Source organism: Labeo rohita, chromosome 19 (assembly GCF_022985175.1).
Source record: "Labeo rohita strain BAU-BD-2019 chromosome 19, IGBB_LRoh.1.0, whole genome shotgun sequence".
In the NCBI taxonomy this organism is placed as follows: Eukaryota; Metazoa; Chordata; class Actinopteri; order Cypriniformes; family Cyprinidae; genus Labeo; species Labeo rohita.
The window spans coordinates 23,718,589-23,738,508 of NC_066887.1; the positions used below are offsets into that span (position 1 = coordinate 23,718,589).

The 19,920-nt window shown below is 36.5% G+C and overlaps 1 protein-coding gene across 1 annotated transcript in view; it reads left to right on the plus strand.

Moving 5' to 3' along the window:
• The window catches only part of nfatc1 (nuclear factor of activated T cells 1), a 51,632-nt gene that overhangs the window by 26,263 nt on the left and 5,449 nt on the right, over positions 1-19,920 (plus strand). The window contains exons 7-9 of the mRNA XM_051137203.1: positions 4,226-4,281; positions 8,826-8,958; positions 11,329-11,967. Of these exons, the coding sequence (XP_050993160.1) occupies positions 4,226-4,281; positions 8,826-8,958; positions 11,329-11,967 (828 nt within the window). The remainder of the gene's footprint in view (positions 1-4,225; positions 4,282-8,825; positions 8,959-11,328; positions 11,968-19,920) is intronic.

Genomic DNA, 19,920 nt, shown 5'->3' on the forward strand with positions numbered 1-19,920 from the left:
CAAATTGACGTTTATATAATTATGCAATAATATGCAATAATGTATTTTGGATATATAATTTTTCTGATTTTTTTTTTTTTTTTTTTTTTTTTTTTTGCCTGGAACTACATTATCCATGCCTTTCACTGAAAATAATTGTGCATCGTTTGTCAGTCAGATTCAAGCCTCCGTAGTGTGTACAACAGTTCTTTCTGGTCCTTGAATCTGATTGGCTGAGAGGAGTGCGATATTCTAGTGATATCTGAACGTTTCACAGTTTGTATCACTCCACTTGCAGTATTTCTAGCAGCGAGTGTCATGGTGGATGCTCAAATCACTACAATTTTATAAATATTATTGTTTTTGTGTTAATGTGGAATGTAGTTTTAAGAGTTTTTATGCAAAATGTAGTTTTTAGAGTTTTTATGTGAGAATGTACTTGTTTAGATTTTAAATGTGCGGTTTGTTAATATGCAAATATCTATTTGAAAATTTGCTTCGATGTTTTCGGAGATGTGAGCTTCAGTGCTTTCAATGCTCATGAACCCGCCAAGAGCAGCGTTACCTCGACCAGATCTTTTGGAATTGATGTCTTTAGAGTGGTGGGATGTGGGATGGCATTACTAACAGTGTTATTTTTTTCAGTAATGAGTAATCAAAAAATTACTTTTTCCCCCTTTACAACACTATTACCGTTACTGACTATAAAATGCGGCATTGCTATAATTTATTATAATATTATTAAAATGTTATTTTTCAGTTCATCTGAATGGATGCGCAGCATACCTGTATTTGACCGTAAACTCTAGAGTGACGGTACACGACTAGCTGTCACTTTGTCTCACACACACGCAAAGAAAGATACAGAGCGAGAGAGTCTCATATACCATGCAGAATTGACATGCTACATGTAAACAATATTCTTTGCTGTATTTTCCTGTCAAAATAACAGAGTTTCTTTGGAAGAAACTTTTAAGCTTTTAAGAATTGCTGGTTTCTCCGGTAGAAGGCGGAACTCAAGTGCAAACGGCAATCTCATTGGCTGGCGCTCACCTATTATCACCTCGGTTTTGATTTAAGCAGATCAGTTCAAACGAACGCAGACAATGTGATTAATATTCACGAACCCAGCAGCTCTTTAATCCTCAGTGCATTTTATATTGTTATTAGTAGCAGAATAATAGTAGTTTTATTATCTTTTCAGTATTGTTTTTAGTTTTTCCTCCTTTTTATATAGAAACATGAAATTACAAACAATATCTTAGGCACCGCCACCAGTCCTGAGTTTAGTCAGTATTACAAATATGCATTCATACATGATTATTCTGAAGATCTAATTACTAAAGTTTAATGCTAAATTATAATAATGTCATATTATAATGCTTGATTGACTAATGCCAAGTGTTTTTATTTAAAAAAACTGTGCCATTCAGCTTAATATATCTGGTAGTCATTTCGTCTAAATTTCATTAATTTAACATATTTAATATTATGGGCATCCAAGTTGTTTGACATATTTGAACATTTTTTTTTAAATGGCAATTTCCTGGCAATTAGTTACTTTTATAATGATGTAACTAACACAGTTACTATTTGTAAAAAAAGTAACTAGTAACTATAACTAATTACTTTTTTAAAGTAACATGCCTATAACATTATCTGTCTGTTGCTGTTTGGTCAATTTGTTGGACCCTTGCTGAATAAATTATATTCATTATTTCCAAAAAAGCTTACTGACTCCAAATTTTTGAATTGTAATATATAAGTCATTTATAAACATAAGGAGCAAAATCACTGTAGATGGATAGATTTGACCGTAATATATTTGGCTGCTGACTCTGCTTACGCCAGCAGTGCTAACTTCGTGGAACTGATCTGAAAAAGAGCAGGAACAAAAGAGAGAGCAGGAGACAGTGGGAATGGAGGTTCCCTCTAGCATCACATTACCTTCCAGCAGTAATGACAGACCGTTTCACCACATCACAGACCGCAGCGCGACTAGCCAGGGATGCCCTCACTGTCTGCCCACGAAAACTAGACCCCACTGTCTAAGCTTTCTTTTTAAACGCAATCAAAATAGTCTCAGCATTCCATCTTTAAAGTCTGAATAATACGTCTGGAATAGTTTGAGAACCTCTAATGGAAAATGACGGCCGATGCCAGATTCGTCGCAATCAGACGTCGCTCCAGTATTGTTAGCACGCTTCTAAATTCTGATCTATTCATCGCATATGCTGTTGAGTAACTTTAGAAGAACTTGACAAGTCATTTGTCTTGAAATTTGACCAGCAATTTGTCTGACTCGAAGCTTGGGACCTCATATAAATATTTCAAAGAGGTGAGAACAATACATTTGATCTTTCTCCGTGGTATAAATAAAGCACTCAATGTCTAGAAATACAGTCTACTGGGTCTGCTGGAGCATATTTGTCATAGAAAATTATCATGGAAAACCAATAGAGTCTTTTCCACCGCATTCTGTTTAAACCCAGGAGCGTCATCAGTGTGAAATGTATGATAGCGATATGCAATTATGTAAAATTATGACAGCGGACGAGCCAATGGAAAGTTTAAAAAGATGCGTCGTCTATTGTTTGAAATAAAATTAGAAGAATTCCCTTTGAATTTCTTCTGCTTGCTTGCTTTTCTCCTATTCCATCTTAGACACAATGATGCTTTATATTTTCGTGTGTGCGTCTGTGGTTTGCCCTAGCGGGTCGCTGCTGTGACCAAACTACCCTGCGGTTTTCTCCTGCTTTTACGGCCTAAGTAAAAGCGTCTTTTCAGTGATGTCTTAACTAAAAATAGCAAACGAAACCTTAATATGTCTTTTGTTCCCCAACGTTTGTGTGGGAAAGCCTGTTTGTGTCGAGAAACCGGAGGCTCAAAATAGTTAAATAAAACTTTTTATAATAAGGAGAAAATAAGCCAGAGATTGGCATTCGAGAGAAAGGACTGACGAGAGTCTGTGACGTGTAAGCGCACCGCACGCTCTTTAGCCAAACAGCCGCTGCTCATTATCTGAAGCAGAGTTTACCAGGCCTTTTATTGGACCCTTCAGACACTATTTGTCATGAGTTGCGAGATTCCACAAGGGGCTGATGTAAGCGACTAGTCCCCCCATAGCAAAAGCACGTCACACGCACACACACTTCTTGGCTCTGGTAAGATCATTAGGATTGCATCAGCCCCCCATCTGCCCAAGCGGGTCAGAGGCAGACAGGACATGATGTAATCCCAAGGCTGACTGCAGTATGGCGATAGCTCTAGAAAGACTTTTGGGATCTCTGCCTTTTTAATCTTATACTGAGGTTGTCTGCCGCAGTGAGTCTCACTGGTTTTGCTTCAGGACACAGATTTTACATTGGGTGTTGAGTGGTGACTCAACTTTCCCATATACTGAGGGTTGTTTTTTTTTTATTATGTAGTTCATTTGTTGTTCATATTATATACCACAAAAGCAGTCATAAGTAGCAGGGATATATTTGTACAGTAGCCAACAATACATTGTATGGGTCAAAATTATAAATTTTTCTTTTATGCCAAAAATCATTAGGATATTAAGTGAAGATCATGTTCCATGAAGATACTTTGTAAATTTCCTAACGTGAATATATCAAAACGTAATTTTTGGTTTGATAAGAACTTCATTTGGACAACTTTAAAAGTGATTTTCTTTAATATTATTTAGTTTTTTTTTAATATTATTATTTTTTTCAAATGTTTTTGCACCCTCAGATTCCAGATTTTCAAATATGTATGTACATGAACAAGAACTACGTATGCCCACCAAATGTACAAACATTTTATGACTAGCTAAATAGGAAAAATATGGAAAAATATTTTATTAGTATAAACCATATTACATACTGACCTATTAAGTGACACCACTTTACACCAAAAATTTATAATCATACAAAAAACTTTTTTTTTTGTTTTCATCCTTTTAAAACTTGATAGATCTTTTATTTATATATGCCAACTATGCAGTTATATGGTTGATTATAATGTTAAATAGAATTTAAAATTATTATTAAATTACTGATAAATTCTTATCATTTATGCTCATTTTGCTTTTTTCAGTTTAGCAAACACTCATCATTGTATGATAAAATAGATTTTTTTTGTATATTAAAAATTCAGTTGAATTTAGAATTGAAGCTCTGTGGTGTTTTCCTTTGCATATGTGAGGTGAATCTTAATGATATGCTATAAATTTGTGCTCTTTTTTATTTATTATTTGCAGATGGCCATCACATATGGGAAATGGAGGCCAAAGTCAACAGAGAATCATCCAAATCTGTAAGTCTGCCATTTTTCACCTTTTTTATGAGTAAAAAGCAAGCAGGTTGAAATCCAGAGAATTATATTAATTAAATAATACAAATATGTGCATAAAGAGTTTAAAAGTAAGATCTTGTGTTGTTGTATTGTTTGTGTTTGAAGCAAACAGGTTGTTTTTTGTGTCTAAAGCGGATATAATGTACGTGTTGAGCCCTACTCTCTGCTCTCGGGAGAAAACACACACACACACAACACTTGCACACGCAAACCTGCTCCTTGTTTTCTCTATGGAAGATTCTTTCTGTGAGAGCTCAGGGACCACAGTTTAGACTCTGGGATTAGACAGTGTTTGTGTGTGAAACACTGCACCTGCTCCCCACACCACACACACTTGTTAGGTAGCACATGTCTGTCTGTAGAACTCAGACATGTTGGAAGAGACCCATTCTAAAGGTCTTAACCATCAGTATTGTCCAGCTAAGAAACATAGACTTTGTTTAAACAGAGTTGCGGAATGTGATAGAATGGTTTAATCAAAGGCAAAGTAACCAGCCTTTTGGCATTTTATTTGTCGCTTCTCGTAAAGAGAATGTGTAATTGCGTAGTGACTCTTTAATTGCTTCTCGGCAGAACTTTCAACTGCGACTTTGGGTCCCGTTATCAGAAAATGAGCTAGCTGAAATTCCTTCATATTTACTGCAAATTTTTATTAGCTTCTGTCTAAGCTCATGTGTTCATGATAAAATGAAGAGAGCTCTATGGCTGTCATATATTTTTTTTTAGGATGAATTAATGTTTGTTTCTTCCCTGCGTGAGCCAAAAGCTCCCTGAAAGCTAGCCTTTGTCTGGTGTCTCTTGGTTCATAACTTTATGAGAGCCTCCACGCCTGGTTTCAATGCTCAGCGAGTGAATGGGGACCATCTGTTTGAATGGAGCATTAATGTGTTAGACAATTTTTTACAAGGACGCCTTTGATTTCTGCCCCTCCCTGCCCTGCTGTGTGTGTATATGTATATTTATTTAATGCGAACCATTTTCTCACACAGTCTAAACCACATGGCTCTTTGAGTTTGGTAAGCTGGCTTAAAGTTTTGGAAGGGATATGTTAGTCTTTTCACAATTGACACATTCATCTGCAAATCCAGAAGATAAAGCGTGATCTTCGTTAAAGTCACATTATATTTTCATAGAAACACCAACATTTGAAATTTATTGCTAGAATGTGATGTTTGTATGCAGATGCAGAGCTTGACTATTCGGTCGGTTGTGATTAGGTGCAAGCTCTGGAAAATTCACAGAGGGAAATTAAGGGCTTAAGTTGTCCAATTGCATTTTTAAAATAATATTGTGAAATAGAATTATTGTTTTCTGTTTTATTATATTTTAACATGTAATTTATTCCTGTGATGGCAAAGCTGAATTTTCTGCATCATTGCTCCAGTCTTTAGAGTCACATGATCCTTCAGAAATCATTCTAATGTGCTGATTATTACCAATGTTGAAAGCACAATATTTTTGTGGAAAGTTATATTATGTTCAGGATTCTTTAATGAATAGAAAGTTCAAAAGAACAGCATTTATTGCCATTAACAGTGTAAAAGTCCTTACTGTCACTTTTGGTTGATTTAATGCATCCTTTAAAGCATCCTTGCTGAATAAAAGTGTTAAAAAACACACTTACCCCAAACTTTTAAATAGTAGAATGCATGTGCATTAACTGAACCAGTCTAAAAAATATTTTTAGAATGATTTATGTTACCATTTTGAGATTTTAGTGCTATTTTGTAACATGAAATGTCATCTTTGTCACAGTCTTTTTCAAGTAAAGTAGATAAAAAACTGTAGGCCTTTTACCTACAAAAAGCTTCTTTTGGGCGTAACCAATATGAAGCTGCCAAATGACCTGAATAGCCTTAATTTTTTCATTGAATATGCTGTTTCACTGATACGTCACATTACAAAAGTAAAATGAGTTGTGAAAGACAGTTCATGTTGGATTTATAGGTACATGGGTGTGTTGTTGCCATTTTAACACATTTAAATACTTTTTACTGAAGTAAATCTGCATTTTGTTGGAGTTTGCTGTGGGCCAAGGGCCCCGAGCACAGCTGCGAATCAGACTAATGGATGAAATTCTCTCTAACACAATGTGCTTGGTCTGGCTTTGCTCTGCGGCTAAGGCGATGTGCTAATATAAATAGTCGGGGAGCTCACCTGCACATGCTTCTAAAACCTGCGCAGAAGACTGATGACTTCCTCTCTGGCTACTGTACAGCGCCTCCATCAATCTCCCCTCAGCCACACAGGGTTCATCTCAGGGTGGAGGAAAAGAGGTTGGGGGGAGATAGACAGTTTGACACTCCCAGCACCTTTCTCATACTGTAGTTATAATTGCAGACGGCTTAGCGGTCAAAAGTTCAGTGGTGTCTGGAGACAGAGAGGGGAGAAGCGCTGGGGAAATAAACTGTCTGGACGGAGTCCCCGGACACTCTCTCATTCAGGGTGAGAAACGCAAAAATAACACTGTCTGCTGCATGCAGTTTGGTTTGTCTGAACCTCATCTGCTCCAAGCTGTTGGATGGAGCATTTGGTGTGAGGTTGAATAACGGAGATGGTGTTGTTAGGGTTTTTTGTATCTAGAAACTGTTTTCATTAAAATTGTGTTAAAATATTTTCCGTACATAATCTTGAGGACTACAAGAAATAACCCACACAGTGGCTCTGTGGTGTTATAAAAACATTGTTTTGGTTGTTTGAGCATCCTGACCGGCCTACCACAGCAACATTGTTCATTTATTTGGCCAGAGGAGAACTGGTTCCCCAATAAAGTGCTTTTTTCCCATTTCTGTCACTCTATGGAGTTTGGGTTTCTTGCCAATGACGTGCTTAGTTGGGGTTCAAAAGAAATGTAATCTTACATAATTTTATCAGTTTGACAGCAATGATACTAGGTAGTATCAAATAATGCCACTGTATTGTCTAAGTGCTTGATAACTGAATCGAATTTGTTCGTAATAGAATCAACATTGGAACTGATTTGAGTTGAATTATGACACTACTGATTTCAGTTGAGCTGCTTATCGCTGACTTGAGCTTGTTTCATAATTGATAAACTTTATAAAACTGACCTGAACTGCAGTTATAAAACTGAACTGAATCAACACTGAGCTGGAAATGACACTGTTGTTGTTAATAGAGCTACTTCATAGCTAAATCAGATTTGTTCATACTTGACAAATTTTGCAACATTGACACTGTTATTGAACTGAATTGAATCAACACTGAACTCACTCGAGCTGAATAACAACGCTACTGTCTTCAGTTGAGCTGAATTTAACTTGTTTCATAATTGATAAACTTTACACAGTTATTGAACTGAACTGAATCAACACTAAATTGAAAATGTCACTGTGGTCTACGGTAGTTATTTTATAGCTAAATAGAATTTGTTCATAATTGACAAATTTTGCAACATCGACACTGTTATAGAACTGAAATTAATCAATATTAAACTCACTGGTACTTGCTAGACAGTACTTGCTTCAGTTGAGCTGAATTGAACTTAAGCTAAATTAAACTTGTTTCATTATTGGTGAACTTAACAGCTATAAAACTGAACTGAATCAACACTGAACTGAAAATGACACTATTGTCTTCTGTAGTGCTATTTTGTAGCTGAACTAAATTTGTTCATAATTGGTAAATTTTACAACATCAACACTGCTATTGGATTGAATTGAAGCAACATTGAACTCTCTGGAGCTGAATAACAACGCTACTGTCTTCAGTTGAGCTCAATTTAACTTGTTTCATAATTGATAAACTTTACACAGTTATTGAACTGAACTGAATCAACACTAAATTGAAAATGTCACTGTGGTCTACGATAGTTACTTTATAACTGAACTGAACTTGTTGATCTGAATTGAACTTGTTTTGTAATTGATGAACTTTAAAGTTATTAAACTGAACTGCATCAACACTGAACTGAAAATAAGACTATTGTCTTCGATAGAGCTACTTTATGCTTGAATCAAATTTGCTCATAATTCACAAATTTTACAACATTGACACTGTTATTGAACTGAATTGAATCAACATTGAGCTCACTCGAGCTGAATAACAACACTACTGTCTTCAGTTGAGCTGAACTGAACTTGTTTCATAACTGATCAACTTTACACAGATATTGAACTGAACTGAATCAACACGGAACTGAAAATGAGACTATTGTCTTCGATGGACCTACTTTATAGCTGAATCGAATTTGCTTATAATTGACAAATTTTGCAACATTGAACCTTATTGAACTGAGTTGAATCAACATAGAACTGACTTGACTTGAATAATAACAGTACTGTCTTTAGTTGAGCTGAACTGAACTTGTTGAGCTGAATTGAACTTGTTTCATAATTGATGAACTTTACACAGTAATTGCACTGAACTGACTAGAGTTAAATAAGGACACTACTGTTTTGTTAGAACTATATAAAGCGCTATATAAATAAAGGTGACTTAAAGTTGGCTCAACCTTTTCAATCTCAGTTCATTTTGAATTTCAGGTGGCTTTGCTTGTGGAAGTCCCACCATACCGGAACCAAAGAATATCCAGTCCAGTTCAAGTGAATTTCTATGTGTGCAATGGCAAGCGGAAGAGAAGCCAGTACCAGCGTTTCACATACCTGCCCACAAACGGTAAAAAAACAATCCTTTTACTTTAATTCACACACCCTTGTTTATTTCCAATCTGTGACTGAATTAATTCAGAAGAAATTTTGAAGCCTTTTTAGTGGATGGAATTGTGGCTAGTTTTTTTTTTCTCTTTGTTAAAATCATTTCCATAAAATTTGTTCTTTTCCATACCTGCTCCGGGAGCAGTGGAAGGGCAGTGACAGGGTGGGGTCCAGTATGTGAATGCTATTATTCAAATCCAGACTGGTTGCCAGGTGAAATAAAAAAAAATGACTTGACATCTGAAAAGTCCTAACCACCGCTAATTCCCTCAGGCCCAGTGTGCGTAACCAGTGGGTGGTTCAAAGGCTTGAGTCAGTCCCAGCTTGTCCCAACCCTGTCTCCTGAAGTGTGGGCACTGCAACTGTAGGCCGTCCCACTCATACTGCACTACAGTCTTTTTTTAGACTGGACGCTTTAAAGATGATGCAGTGTATCTGTCCAGCATATTTTATGAATAATTGTCTTTTAGTGCAGAGATCTTTAGGCCAGAGCAGTCTTCAGGTTGTGGCCAAGGACCCCTAAAATAATAATTTGTATTATTACTTTATTATTTTTTTTAAATAATTAATTATTAAATACAATTATTATTGAATTATTATTATTATTTACTTTTTTATTCAGTTATAATTAGCAGATCCCTTTCAGAACTGTTGCAGACACTTGTATTTATTTATTTATTTATTTATTTATTTTATATATACAAGTCTTAAATTACATGTTAAGAGTTATTATGAATCATGATAAGGTCTGTTTATTTGATTTCATATTAACACAGAATGACAAATGGCTCCTGATGAGTATAATGAGTCTCTAAGGTTCTGTGGTAGGTGTTAAAAATCTGAATCATCTGGCTTTTGAGGTTAAACATGAGGCGGAGTGACAGATATCTGCCTGCATCTGAAGTCATGTGCTAGAAGCCTCATTTCCCCTTTCAGGGCTTAAAATAGGTGTCTAGGCTCTATTTTAATCTTGTGGTCGGTCTGGGCGGCACAGAGAGTTCCCCTTTTTCTTAGTATTGTTGACAGAATGCAAAATAAAACTTTAGGGCTTCTGTGGAGGCATGTTGGTGTGAGGGATGTCTCATCGCCGAAGAAAAATAAACCGCTGCTGACAGTCTGTTGAGAAATGCAGCCAGAAGTTAAAAGGTGAAAAATGTAACGTCATGAGGATGAAGAGTTTGTCAACAACAGATGAATTCTTTCCAGTAGCTCAACATCTGTTCACCAGAATCATGTACACCAAGAAACAAGTCGTGTCATTATCAGTCTTTTTAATGCATTCAAAATGGATGTTGAAAACAGAAATACATATGGCTATACAGTATGACTATTTGAAATTTGCTTGCAATGGTGTATTTTTAGTGTGTGTGTGTGTGTGTATGTATATGCATATATTAGAAATTTTAGATATTACATTTGATCAAGTATCCAATTGGCTTATATTTATGTGACAGCCATGATTTGCTATTTGCTAGTCAGTTGCAGATGGTATTAAGGGGAGGGACATTCTCATTCTAGAGCATCTGATTGGACAAAAATTGGTTGTCAGTATTTTAGGGTTTAATCTAAACAAATAAACCAATAAAATATTAATTTGCTAAAAGTTAATTTTGTATATGCTATAGTATATCCTATACATGACCTCAAAACTAAAAGACTAAAAGCCACAGTACAATTTTTTTCTTTTTTTTTCTTCAAGTCACAAAGTCTCTTTGCTACTGTATATGTCAAAAATGGGCAGCCCTACTGTTTGAACTCCGTGCACTCGATATGTACGATCTGCTGATCTGTTTCTAATTCAGTCTCAGTCCAGTTCTTAGCCCAGTTGCAATTTGGCTCGATTAAACCTGAGATCCCATCTTAAAATGACACTCTCAATCTTCTATTGAGAGAAGAATGCAGTTTTTTTTTTTTGCTTGATGAGGAGCTTTATTTTTTTCTTTTGGTAGAGCTATGGATGTGAAGCTACTGTAGCAGTAAAATATTTCATAATGCACGCTTATATGGTATTAGCACTGGGGGCAGATCCAAAAAAAATAGCCCTTTTATTTTCGAAAGCAGCTGGAAGGCTCTTGTGGTGATGATTCATCCCTTTTTTCCCTCTTTCTTTAAATATTTTCAGTTGGGCGGGAGCGCGTAGCCTCAGACACATAGTCTCATTGATGAGAATGTTTGTTTCGCTGTGGGTATCCTAGCCACAAACCCACTCACTCGAGCTAGCTCGCATAAAGTCACATGAACCCGGAACGTGTGTTTATTCGTTTTCTCCTTTCTCCCGTTTTCTTCATCTGATCTTTCTCTTTGCTCTCTTATTTCCCCTTCGCCTCCCCAGTTCCAACCATAAAAACAGAGCCGCATGACGACTACGACCTCCCCCAGGTATGTGCGCCGCTCCATCCCGCCGGGTTGGCGCTGCATCCGAAGCCCTACTACAGCCCCCCGGCGATGACCCCCATGATGCCCTCAGAACTAAGGCCTTGTGTCACGGGCTCATTCGCATCGAGCCCTCAGAGACTGGTGGCAAAGCCCACCTCACTGTCCTGCTCGTCCTCCCCCAGCACCAGCCCCAAACTACAGGATCTTTCCCCGCCTCACCTCCCCACTAAGTGCCTATCAGCAGGATCGAACCTGGGCCCCCAGTCTCCCACTGTCCCACACGTCTCCACCATCCAGCCCACGCCCGGACGCTACCCGCAGTCCATCCTCTACCCAACAGGAAGCGCTGCATCCTCTCCAGGGTCCCATCCTTCCACCCCAAACTCTGCACCAGAACTCCCCTTCACTCCCAGCCACAGTCTGACCCAATCGCAGGCCACCAGCGAGGCCTCTGCGTTAGCAGCTCAGATAACCAAAGGACCGGTGAGGAGCGTGTCCTCCCCCCTCCTACAGGAGGAGGGAGACGCCCCCGCCATGCTGGCTGTCAGCATCAAGCAGGAACCACAGGAACTGGATCAAATGTACCTAGATGATGGTAAGTGACAGCGCAATATTCCAGCGAAATTTAGTGACCGTGTGCATCGTAGTCTGGTGATGTAATGCCCAACAGATGTTTCTAATTGCTTGATGTTTTTGCCTGAGTGCTCCCTCACAAAATTAAGATCCAACGCAGCGCTAACCGTACCGCCACAACGACAGCGGCCCTGTTCCATGATGTTTAATATATCGAGAACGCAAGTTAAATTAACTGGAAACTTAATGAATGACTTCATCGCTTTCCCTTTAACTTTTGTGTTAAATTTTAAGCATCTGTGGAAGAAATGTTTAACAGATGGAAGAATTTTCATATTAGATCTGTCTATTAAATCATAAAAGCTAATAGATAATGGTTTTCTGGTTGTAGCCAGATCTTTGACTAAATGGCAAGAAGTCCACATCGTAGCTTATTCTGGCCCAGAACTGAGTGACATGTAAAGCGACCAATTACAGTTTGTCAGTTTTCACTTAAGGCCAATTATCCACATCAGACAAAATTCAAACAAAGCGTCAAACAAATATAGAGAACAAATGCTACCTTTTAAAAGTTTGGGGGTGGTAAGGTTTTTGAAAGAAGTCTCTTATGCTCACCTAGAGTGTATTATTTAGGGCTGCCCTTGACTAAAGATTTTTCTGGTCGACTAGTAGTCATTCATTTTAAGCATTAGTCAACTATAGTCGGCAGGTTTGTTAATAAACCATATAAATCATAATAAAGTGCGTTTAATTGCCTGCATAGCCTAATAAGCGATCAAGCGCACGCTTGCCACAGCACACCGGAAGATATAATATTTATGAATGTGTCAGGGAAAAACAGCAAGGAGACTGCATTAACGTTTTAATAATTTATTTTATTTTAATTTATTATAATCTAGTGCTTTCTTTGTTTCTGGCCTAAGAGATGAAGTCGGCGACACTGTATGCATGTTTCATACAGATTATATAATCTGAAAATATTTTTTTTCCAATTTAATTGGTTCATTTTAAAAATAGATATTTTACTCTCTATATTTTTCATGTCTGTAAGGCAAGTATACACAGTTTCGAAGTTTCGCGCTCAAGTTCACAGAGACCGAGACAGCACAAAGCTGATCCTGTTTGCTTCAATTATTTTACAAAAGCACATTTTGTTGTTATTGTAAGTGCACACAAATAAACATAGTCTACACAGATTTGAAAGATGTATTACTCTTATCCGTATGACCAACAATGGTATTTTAAGAACAAGTGACTGCACCGACGCCTCCATCCATCGTGGATTGTGCGCTATGTACAGCTTCCACGCTCCGCACAGACACTTCAATAGTGCACATTTTTCTAGGGTAACATTAGATTGAGCAACCATGTAAAGTTGCTATTACTTACATATTTTAGGTGATAAGACATATTTGAGGTCGATGAATGATAGGTGAGCATTTGGATGTCCTGCCAGATGTACTATATTACCACATAGACCAGCAGTTAACAATCTGTTCGTCACGTCCTTTGGATTTTTCTTCTGCGACTAAGCAACTAATAAAATTTTGGTTGACCAAGCCTCTTCTCGTCGACTAATGGTTAAAACATTATTGCACTTCAAAATAACTTTTCTATTTTAACATATATTTAAAAATCTTTAAAAAGTTTAAAAATCTTTATTTTTATCTCTCTGTATTTTATCTGAATTTTTATCTTCATAGCCATGACTTTATAAAGACTTTAAACATTTAAATCCTATTTTGAGTATCTTGGACGACAATTTTTGTATTAAGCTGAATATCCCGTAAGTGCAGCAGTTAGTTCAACACGATACCCAAGTAGCACCCTTTGCATACTTATTTAACCTGGCAAATCCAGTGAATATTTTGCCCTTGTAAACACAACTTTCTTTTTCCAGACCTACTTATTAAATAACCCTGTGTGCCCTGACTCTGGGAAGTTGTGTAATGTCAGCCAATCAGATTAGAGCTTGCCAAACTGAAAAAGTACTGTGCAGTTTTGTATGTAATATGCATCAGGCAGTCTCTGCCTGGTTTGTGGGTGTACCGACACCGAGACTAATGGCTCTCTAGTGTATTCGCAGAGACCCAAACTTTATTGGTAATGAAAAGATCTGCTGAAACATCACATGGTGCTTCAGACCCAACAGGAGGTCACTTTTCAGCAGTGTCATTAAGTTTGTATCATGGGACTATACAAATAGTCTGGACCCCATTCAGCCTGCAGCTTTTCAGCACTATAGAACACATGAATGGGCCATCAGTATTGTCTTCCTTCAGCCCTAAGAACACTTTTGTGTGTGTAAAACTCGTATAATGCTAACTTAGTTAAGGAAATCATCTTGAATCATTCTGCTAGCAATCTAAGATCCTTCTTGAAGTTTAAAAAAGATGTCGGATAGTGGATTACAGATGCCATAGCGGTTTCCTTAAGTTCCAGACGAGGCTTAAGTCTTCATATGTTTGAGCGGTTGAAATATAGTCCATACCGCTCAAACTAAGCGGAAACATGGACAAGTAGTTATGCATGGAGTGAGAGCGGGATTTTTTTATGGGTTTGCTTGTCAAAATTATTACCTGTCATTTCTCCCCTGGCAAAATATAACACGTTTTACCAAGCGCTAACACGGCTTCCCGTGTCATTATAAGTTCGGATTGCATTTCTTCTAGATTGCAGCTGTAATGGACTCTGTCAGGTGTGGCATTCGCTGAGCTTGTCAGCCACTCTCATTAATTTGATTTGAAACAGAGGCACTTTTCTACAAGCACAAAACGCTCCTCCATCATGCAAGGCTGTCTAGCATCAAGGTTCTCTGACGCTTCAGCTGTCTTATTATCATTTGAAGATGTTCTTTATTTGTTATCATATACTTGAGTAAGCTGTCGGGTGTGATGAAGGTACGTTCAAACTTCACTACCAACCGCTTAACCAGTACTTCAGTCTTCATTTACTGCTCACTGTTTCCTCTGATACGCTCCTTCTGTTGTTTTCCTTTGCTTCTTGAGGAGGGGTTACAAACCCTTTTACTCATGGAAACTCTTACAAAAGCTGGCTGTGAGCCTGGCTCCTGGCCTTCACCAGCCATAAGCTTTGAGGGGCCTCACTGCAATAAAGCACACTGACTTGGCCGCTGCCGACGCAAGCCTGTGGCTTGAGCGCTGCCAGGAAGCGCAATCCAGCTTGGCCCGAGCCAAAGCAGTAGATCCTGCAGTAAAGGAGGGGGTCACTACGGGAACCGCTCCATCCCACGTGACCCGAGAGCTGGGTTCCCCATAAGAAACCACAACAAACTTTCCAATTTAGTCTGTGGGGCTGTTAAGAAATGCATGTAGGAGTGGTAAGCAGTTTGAACATTAAGAGCATTGAGCAACTGCAGGACTTGTGAAATATATTTAGGCAACGTGGTGATTTTAGAATAATTGTGCTGTTTTGCCAATGCACTGTTTATTTATGACTATAAATAGTGTGAATCAACTTCGGTCGTTGCAAACGTAGAATTTTTTGTGAAACAGCGTTGGACTTTCAAAGTATGTTTTTTTTCTTCCTTTATGTTCCACAAAAGTAAAGGATGACTAAATTTTTGGTCGAACTAACTATCCTTTTAAGTAATCTCATTTGGTGGGAGCTTACATAAGTGTTTGACTAGACAAGATTGGCTAGACGTTGGTAGACACCTCCAAGTCGATGACTAACAGTATCGTAATTTTGCTAATATTGTAGCAGAGGCCAAAAACATCTTGTGGTCTGGTACATGGTCAAGTGAACATAGTTTCTGAGGAAGATATACCCTTGTGACTCAATTATGTTGCTGGTCATTGCGTAGATGAAAAATCCCAGTGTGATTGTGATCCTGACCCGGGGTCTGTTTTTCTTGTCTTCTGCTGATTAAAACAATTAGGACTTCTGGGAGTTTTGCTGCTTGCGGACCCCTTAATGAGGCTAGCAGCGCTGGTGGGATAATTGTTTGGTAGTTCCTTGTTCCCCCGTTGTTTCCTGAAGGTAGAGAGCGGGCCAGGTCTCCGGGCTCTATCACACGGATCCAGCTGCCGCTTTTCCTGATCCAGCAGGAAGCAGGTTCTTGGATTACCTCACATCCACATATTCACTTCCCAGTTAGAGTCACAACAGCAACCCCAGAGATACGAGACCTTTATATCAAAGTTCAAAAGGTACGTTAGTCAAAATAAATGGTGTATATACAAAAGAAATATTATTAGTTTATGAACTAATGGAAGGCCTTCAGGTCTTAATTTAGTCTGAAAGATAAAGGTAAAATGTTCAGTTGGTTACTAAATTGGTCATTGGCTGTAATCATAAAGAATTTGGAACATTTTTTTTTTAAAAGTCAGAATCACTGAATGGAATGGAACATGGAATTGACTCCAGATGGCTCATGCCATACTTTCCTAAAGGCTGGAATACACTACACGACTTTTAAAATCTGAACAGATTTTTAAAACGCTAGACATCATACTTTATAATAGTCAAAGAGGGAAAACTGGCTGTCGTACACTAAACGACAGAGGATCAAACGCTAACAGGTTTTAATGCCGTTCCGATCACAACAGACGTGTGAAAAATGAAAACAATAGCTGTTCTAAAATCAACTCAAATTATCAAACATGTTTAATCTCCTCCGACTGGATGGAATCAAAGTCTGAAGAGTCTGTGACCATCATACACTATGCAATTTTTTTTTTTTTTTTTTTTGTCAACTCAAATCTACCGACTGGATCTGATTTTCAAAAACTAGCTACAACTTCTCCAGACAGTACATCAGGGTAAAATTTGAATGTTTTTGTTTTAAATGTTTACCTTTTAATTTAAGTTACTTTGCATTCAAGTGGAAGATTCTGTATACATTTTATCAATTCATGCTAGTATTATTTCAGCATTGTTTACATACTTTTAGAAGTTTATTTTTTATAAGCTTTTTTTGTACTTTGAGTTTTCATTTTGATTCGTTTTGATTATATTTGTATATTTTTATTGTTTTATATTACCAATTAGGGTTAATTTATTTTTATTTCAGTTATATTTTTTTAGTTTATGTCCAGTTACTAATTTTAGTACTTCAACTTACACTTATTTTAGTTGCAAAACATTATCTTGAATTATTTTTATTTATTTTTAAACTTTTCAACTAATATTTGTTTTATTTTAGACTTATTAATTCATGCTGGTGTTATTTCATCATTATTTATAAACTTTTAGAATTTTTATTTTTTAAGCTTTTATACGTTTTTATACTTTTAGTTTTCATTTTAATTTTAGTTATATTTTTTAAGAATTTTGTTATTTTTTATGTTACTTTTTAGGATTCATTTATTTTTATTTCAGTTATAGTTTTTAAGTTTTAGGGGTTTTTTTATGTCCAGTTACTAATTTTAGTACATCTCTAATTTTCATTTATTTTTAAACTTTTCGTCTAATATTTGTTTTATTTTAGATTTATCAATTCATGCTGGTGTTATTTCATCATTATTTATAAACTTTTAGAATTTTTATTTTTTAAGCTTTTATAAGTTTTTATACTTTCAGTTTTCATTTTAATTTTAGTTATATTTTTTAAGAATTTTGTTATTTTTTTATGTTACTTTTTAGGATTCATTTATTTTTATTTCAGTTATAGTTTTTAAGTTTTAGGGTTTTTTTTATGTCCAGTTACTAATTTTAGTACATCTCTAATTTTCATTTATTTTTAAACTTTTCGTCTAATATTTGTTTTATTTGTTTCAGATTTATCAATTCATGCCAGTGTTATTTCAGGATTATTTACAAACTTTCAGAATTTTTATTTTTTAAGCTTTTATAAGTTTTTATACTCTCAGTTTTCATTTTAATTTTAGTTATATTTTTTAAGAATCAAGTTATTTTTTATGTTACTATTTAGGATTTATTTATTTTTATTTTGTTGAGGTTAAGTTTTAGGGTTTTTTTTTTTTTTATGTCCAGTTACTGATTTTAGTACGTCAACTTGTGCTTATTTCAGCTGCAAAACCAACATCTCTAATTTTCATTTATTTTTAAATGTTTGATCTAATATTTGTTTTATTTCAGATTGATCAATTTAAGCTTTTATAAGTTTATAATAAAAAAAAAAATGCTGGGTTGTTTCGGCCCAACTTTGGGTCAAATATGAACTAACTCTACTTTTCGGTTAAAAATTTAATTGAAAAATTTAACCCAACAGTTGGGTTAGTCTATATTTAACCGTAAGTTAGATTGAAACATTGATGCATCTTAAGAGTGAATTTACTAATTTTAGCTTTTCAACTTATGTCTTCAACTTATTTGCAACTTATGTCAGTTGCAAAACCAACATTTCATTTAGTTTTAAGGCTTTTCATCTATTATTTGTATTAAAGTTGAACAAAAATGTTTTTTGATAGGTTTAGTTTAAGTTAACGATTAAAACCCTGGTTCTTGCATTCCCTGGGATGAACCCAAGATTTTGGCTTGCTAGCACCATGCTCATTTGTTGGAGATGTTGTTTTAAAAATAGTCTACAGTTTTTAATGTGCTAAATGGTCTAGAATTTTTAATGCGTTATTGAATTGAAAATGGCGTCTAACGTCCAGCTATCTTTTTCCAACCAAAGGGCTAATAAAAACTGGCTAATGCATTGATTCATGAACACCATCTCTGTTGCACTCTATAAACTCTGTCCATGCATCATCTTTACTCTGAATCATTTATCACGTGTTGAAATACTTCTTGAGTCATGCTAAGCTTATCGGGTTATGAAGGGTAAGTCTGGACTATTCTTTGCCAACTCAAAGTCGAAAACGCTTGTTAGTTTGATACAAAGCCCTGAGCAGTGTCTCATATTTCAGCTATTATTGTCTGTCCAGTCACTTATCACTAGTTGGAGTCCTTTCATTAGACTCCTCATTCGAAATGTGGCAGCAAATTGAGATGTATCCTATGGCAACTGCCAACGGTTTTCTTTTCAAGCCAAAAGCAGGATCGCAGTACATGAGTCACTAACTGCTATCCTTAGCCAAAACCCCAAACCAAAATTGTTGACCAACAGAGACTTGAAAACAATCAAAGTTTCCTTGGTCTTTTCAAAATGTTAGTGCATGTGTCAACACCTACTGAGGCCGTCTTTATTTACCATGAGCACTCTGAACAAGATGAAACCTCTTCAAATGCAAGTTGTCATCTTGGCTCAAAATAACAGAGTCCCTAGAGTCTCTCCGTTCAACACAAATATCTTGATTGCTTTGGATATGTTCGCATTTCTCTTTGTACTCTCTCTTTGTGGCATGCTCTTGAGCATGAATTCACGAATAATCAGTGTGTCCTGTTATTCACGCCAAGGAGACACACAGTTTAAATGGATTTGGATGATCAGGTCAATGTAAGGTGAAGCCTCAGGAGAGCTGTGAACATACTCAGAGTTATGCTGCTTGCACTGAAACTGGTGCAGTTCAAACACGTGGCGAATGCTGAAAGTGTTAGTAGACGCTTCGTCATCACAGCAAGGGTTACTGAATCGAGACACAATAGGTCATGGTTAACTTTCCAGTAATATTACCAATGAAAAACCTATTATCTTATAGAAGTTCTGCTGATTTACTTCCATTCGGAGTTTTGATTGGCTGAATATCATCCCATCGTTTGTATTACTCCACTTGTCTGTGTTTGTGCCAGACTGTCAGTCTGCATTAATGGTAGGGATTCACTCATTCAGACACAGTGACTGAAGAATCACTGAATCATTTAGAAATGAACAAACAACTGCCTTTATGAGTGTTCATTCATTTATTTACCTGAAAAGAGAAAACAACAACACTGATTTATTCAGCATTTGTGAGCCTGCACCACAAAAAGTAGCATAAGTAGTACAGGTATATTTGTAGCAATAGCCAACAATACATTGTTTGGGTCAAAATTATCGATTTTTCTTTCATGCCAAAAATCATTAGGATATTAAATAGAGATCATGTTCCATAAACTTAATTTT